General features: G+C 33.1%; 1 protein-coding gene across 1 annotated transcript; it reads right to left on the minus strand.

The window, feature by feature from the left end:
* Positions 1–2,532: 2,532 nt before the first annotated feature.
* LOC117686728 (uncharacterized) lies at positions 2,533–4,581 on the minus strand. Its single transcript, XM_066070347.1, has 5 exons — positions 4,558–4,581; positions 4,135–4,361; positions 3,970–4,047; positions 3,426–3,662; positions 2,533–2,941 (listed from the first exon to the last, which is right to left on the minus strand). Exons 2-5 carry the CDS (start codon positions 4,355–4,357, stop codon positions 2,697–2,699), a joined length of 783 nt encoding a protein of 260 aa, XP_065926419.1. The 5' UTR covers positions 4,358–4,361; positions 4,558–4,581; the 3' UTR covers positions 2,533–2,696.
* Positions 4,582–5,787: the final 1,206 nt, after the last annotated feature.

A 5,787-nucleotide genomic window follows, 5' to 3' on the forward strand; every position in this document is an offset into this window, starting at 1 on the left:
TTTTTGTGCATGTCTATATACTGATACAAATCTGTTGCCTGTTGGGATTAAGAAAAACCTCCGAAGTTTATACACGTAACTATACAAACGAACGGGTGACTGCGACAAGGTTTAAAAACTGACCACCCGTTTATGAGTGTTTGAGCCTAAGAATAAATAGATGTAAAAAAAAATCAATGGTTACATCTTTCAAACAACGCTTATACATTGTTCTAACATATGTATTTTATTTAGAAATTGTGTAATATGTGATATTTAGAATTTAATATTCTACGTTTAATATAGAAGTCACCGACCGACCCCCCCCCTCCCAATTCATAAAATCATTTTGTTTTTCTGGCCCGATTTTACTTGATCTTTGATCCTGGGCCTTTAATTTCAACTAATTACCATTCTAGATTACTGTACCAACTACCAGACAAATTCGTTCATTAATAACATAGTTATGAAGTTTTTGGCATTTGAGTTTCAATTGTCGTGTTTGACATGTACTATAATAAAAAATTCTAACTCCCAAGCCCTTCACTCAATCCTATTGAAAATTCGTGAAAATGAACCTCGGACCCCATTCTTATTGTCTGTAAAATATGCAGCGGATTGAATAATTAAGACGAAATTCCTGAGATTAAACGGCGCTTATTGCCTATACGTGGAAATTAAATTTAAATAGTACACCCACCGACCCCCCCTCCCCCCTTCCTATTCACAAAATCATTTAGTTTTTCTGGCCTGATTTTACTGGATTTGTCATCTTGAACCTTTATTTTCAACCTAGTTCAAGTCTACATTACTGTACTAATGACCAGATCTATTCGTTCATTTTAAAAGAGATATGAATTTTTGGGCATTCGAGTTTCGATTGGAGTGCTTGACATGTACTGTAGAAAAAAAATTCTAACTCCCGAACCCCTTACTCAATCCTAATTAAATTTTGTGTAAACGTACCTCGGACCCCATTCGTATTGTCTGCCAAATATGCAGCAGATTGAACAATTAAGAAGAAATTCCTGAGATCAAACGGCGAGTATAGCCTGTACGGGGATTTAACATTTACACAGTTCAAGGGATGTAAGCAGCCGCGTAATATTTCTGTTGCATGTATATTTCTTGTTTTCCGTTTAGTCTGAATCTACGATACCATGTGAACTACTTATGAATGTTAGAACTGTGGAAATTACTGTCATCAAATTTTTACCGAATAAATTTACGTGTTACTGATTTCGTTATTTCTACATTTATAAAGATTTTATCAATCCTGCTGAAATAAAATAGTCAAACTTAATAGTAAACGACACGAACAAATATTCTCAACACTGAAATACATGGTTAAATGCATCAGTAATTGTTTTAGGACTTCCCCTAATTGTTGTTAACCGAATCCGAGATCCACGCCTCAAAATCAAGCTCCGGTCTTTTCATCCCCTCCAGACACAAACACGCATCCATATTTCAAATGACCTCGCACTGTTACCAAACCTGAATAGTCAGACATCTTACACGTTGTTTCATCTCATACAAAAACTCAGCTCCTCTCCCGGGCGGAAACGCCCCAAATTCAAACACAAATTCGGGAATTATTTCGTCAGCCAGGTTTTGAGACACATGCAAAGGATATGTGTTCTAATCTCGCCGGAGCCAAGATTTGTTCTTTCTCTCTATTTCTTTGTCTCCTTTTTATTTAATTTTTAACTAAAATATTCAACATAAAAAGGTTGTTGGACTGTAGTGCAAGTTGAAAAACACTCTTCAATTAAGATTTAGACAAATACAGTCTTTTATAATTAGGGTCTTCCGTCTTCAGCAGAAGACCCTTCTATTCTTATTGTTATTAGGGTCTTCCGTGTACAAAGGAAGACCCTCTTTTTTTTTTATTACAGGTCATTAGACCTGTTATTAGGTCAAAAGACCTCTTTTTAATATGAAATAAAATGGGGCTGATCCTTTAAATAAGGGATCCAACGGGGTGTATAATCCTTCATCCGTCGCTCGTTTAGATCACATCTGCATTTCCTGATAAAAGGCAAGGTCATTTCCTCTTCTAAAAATCGGACGGAAGACCTCTTCGTTGCTCGCAACGAGATCGTGTCTAGTTATTCTTCTTTTTTTACTCGACCATTTCTTCTAATACCTCTTAGATAAAAAGTTTTTGCGCTTAAATTTAACTTAATGGCTAAACGGCGCTGTGCTACGTTTAAAAACATCTAAGGGTGGTAGAGAATCAAAATGGATCGCTAGCTAATATGTGGAATCATAAGAATTCATGAATGCTCAATTTTTGTGTCATTCTTTCTAGCCCTTACCGGCAAATAACTTCTTCATCGAAAAACAAACTTAAACAGTGTTTTTTATTTATAATTATACTGAAATTACATCGAATTTCCCATAAGTTATTTAAACCCCACAATCCACGAAAATTGGCTTTTTTTAATTTAAAAAGATTTCCACAGTTCATTCAAAACGTGTAAATCTTGTTTTCAAACTTACAAGATTAGTATTTTCGAAAGTCGAAATGACTATGTTGCTGGCTAATTCTACAGTATTGTTCATAGGTAAATACTAATAACCCATTGTAAACATTTTAAAGGCAACAATTAAAAAATTAATGCATTTCAGCATGTTATTTAACACAAACCATTTTGAACAATAAAACTTGAAATATTAATGCACTAAAATTGAGTAATACTTGAATTAATGTTTTATTCTTTCGAACAAACAACACACACAAGTTCTCTTCCTTCTATATAAGGAGGGCACTTCAAGGGGTTGCATGTAGCCTCAACCATGTAAAAGAGTTTACCATCTTTTCCCGCAGAGCCCCCAGCCAAGGTGTCTGGATGACTATCAACACAGGTGTATGTTGTTCCAGCTGCGTGGTTATGATACCCCGCCATAAGGTAACCATGGTATTCCAATGTCCATCCTTTGTAACACGTTTTTCTTGCTACAATGGCATTTTAAATCCATACAAAAGAATGTTTCTTTCATTAAAGGAATATAAATGCAAAAAAAAAAAAATAAAAATTTCATTTATATAGAGGCGATAAGTCATATAAAAAGACAGAACAGCTGATTTCTTTTCAAATCATAAATAAGGAAAGGGGAAAACAGTAACATGTAACATATTCAGTTCTCCTAGCATTGATTTAAAAAAAACCCCAAAGAGTTATTAAGATTACGAAATATTTTTATATAGAGATAGGTTATATTTTTTCAGAGAAAAATGTGTCTACCATATCTAAAAAACAGTATCGAGCTATTATATAGTCATGTCATTCGCTGTTCCAACTTCCAAAAAGCCCAAAACTTAATTGATTATAAACGCCTTGATTGTATCATGGCAAAAAGCGACCTTGCCAAGCCGTATAAAACCTTTACAATTATCCACAAGATACATATTTGTTTTTATTTGATCGTAGATTACTAACCTGGAAACATCTTAATAACAGATCTTTGGTGAACCAGACAAACAGCACATGGAACATCGTGATTATGAACAGTTTTCATGTAGCCTCTGAAAGAACCAGTTTCATATTCTGCACCATGAATGTAATTTCTATATCCATCATGTCCATCAGTGTAAATCCCCCACTCTGGATTTCTTGGTAAACAAAGAGGTTCTACAGCTGCCCCTCTGTGATTATTGTAAGAGCCTCCAGTAAACCCTATCCAAGAAGTTATTAAAAATAAGTAAATACAACAGTTTAGAAAATCAATTAATCTATCATATGAAATCTTTTTAAAAATTAATTCTTTTATGTACAATAACATTTTTAATTGGTTATATAATAATTCTGTTTTTAATCGAACTGTCAAATGATATTTCCCATGAGTTATTTTACCCACTTATTTTTACCTTTTCATATTTTTCTCAGGCAGTGAATCATGATTGATTCCAAAGATGAATACATGCATGATAATATTTAATAGACTAAGAAGTATCGACGACAGACAATAGTATTTATTTCTTACCTGAATGGACTAACTCGGCATCAGAAGGACACGTTTTCTTTCCCCATCTAGTGTAAACACCACTTCTGTTACTGGTGTCTGTCAAAGTGTAAATAAAGTTAGATGTTCTTAAGAAGCATAATTTAAGTCATTAGAAAATAATCATCTTAAATAATACCATCTTACGTGTCTTTACTTCAGACATTATGTTTTCTTTAAACTCTTTCATTGATTTCTCGATGACGTCAGTAAAACGTTTGAATTTCCGCCTGAGAGCCTCTACTTGGTACGCTCCTTGAGCGGACGATAGTTGTCCTGTCAGATAACCCTGCAGCATGTCTTTACAACTTCCGGCGTTTGTCTCAGCTTGTGTAGCAGCAAAGAGCAATAACAAAATCAAGATTCCCATTGTTCTTGATAGAAATTAAGACCTCATAATAAAAACATTTTGTAAACATATCAACTATTAGCAATCTTTATTATGAAATAGCATATACAATTCTTAATTAGTTTCATAGTGCAAATTACTAGGTTTTCTTAATGGGACTGAATGAAAAATCATTGCATTAACCAATGAATAATATGAAATAAAATGGACGCTCACAATACCTTGAATACGTACTATCAGGCGATCTATATATATATATATATATATATATATATATATATATATATATATATATATATATATATATATATATATACTGTCGCATTCTGTTTTATTTATTTAAGTATTTTTTGCTGTACCAAGGCTTTATTTATCTACATTTATTACTGAATAGCCTTAAGGTAGAAAATTAGACAACAACACTCACTCATTAATTTCTTTAACAAACAGGATCTAGCCAATTGCAAAATTCTAAAACGTTTATCAGGTGTTATAATCACAAATAGCAACAAAATTACGTGTTATGCCGATAAACTGGATAAGTAGTAATTAAAGCCATATTTCATGTCTAATTTTGATGAATTTGTTGATTAAGCTGACCATGTGTTCACAATTCTGCCGAGAGTTGTTCCCTGGTGACAGAATAACTACGCAATATCATCCAGTCTCCGTGTGACAGTGGGAAGGGAAATGGATTGCAGAAAATAACAGGAAATAACTATACAAATAAAGGTAAGTCTATCATGAAATCAGCAACCCCCCCCCCCCCAAAAAAAAAAAAACCCACAACTATGGGACTGTATTTAATGATATACATGTTGAATTCCTAGGTTAACAAAACGGTGATTAAATCTAAATTAATATTACTTTATTTTGAAAATGATACAGACATCACTATATATATATATTTTTTTTTTTTATTAAAATTGAAAACATTTAATTTTCAAACCGGCGTTAAGTTAAATACAAAACGATAACTATTGCACACCATTGATTCATTTTATTATTTTTTTTAAAGTTGAAAGGGGGGGGGGGTAAATAAACACAGCCCAGGAGCCGCGCGGATTAATTGTTGATCTGACAGACTAGGGGAAACTGTAACGAGAAAACATGGAACTTCTAGTCAAATGTGTCGTTCTTCGTAGTCTGTTCATAGCGGATAGGACATCTGCAGAATTTTCAAAACCTTTTAATTAATTGCATTTATAATTTATTGCCGTCGCATAGGTTCATGTGTTCTTATCTTTTAGACTAAAAGCTCCTCATATAAAATATTCAATCATGTTTATCTTAAAAATGAACATCAATTTTAGATACGTATAAGAACAAAAAATGTCGGTATTCTTAAGAACTTTCGAATGAATTTAAGTAAAAGGGGCTATCCCCTTCAATTAGGAGCCAAGATACTCGTAAAGTTTTTTTTTAGAATAACTTTAGAATTATAAAGATAT

Source organism: Magallana gigas, chromosome 8 (assembly GCF_963853765.1).
Source record: "Magallana gigas chromosome 8, xbMagGiga1.1, whole genome shotgun sequence".
NCBI lineage: Eukaryota > Metazoa > Mollusca > Bivalvia > Ostreida > Ostreidae > Magallana > Magallana gigas.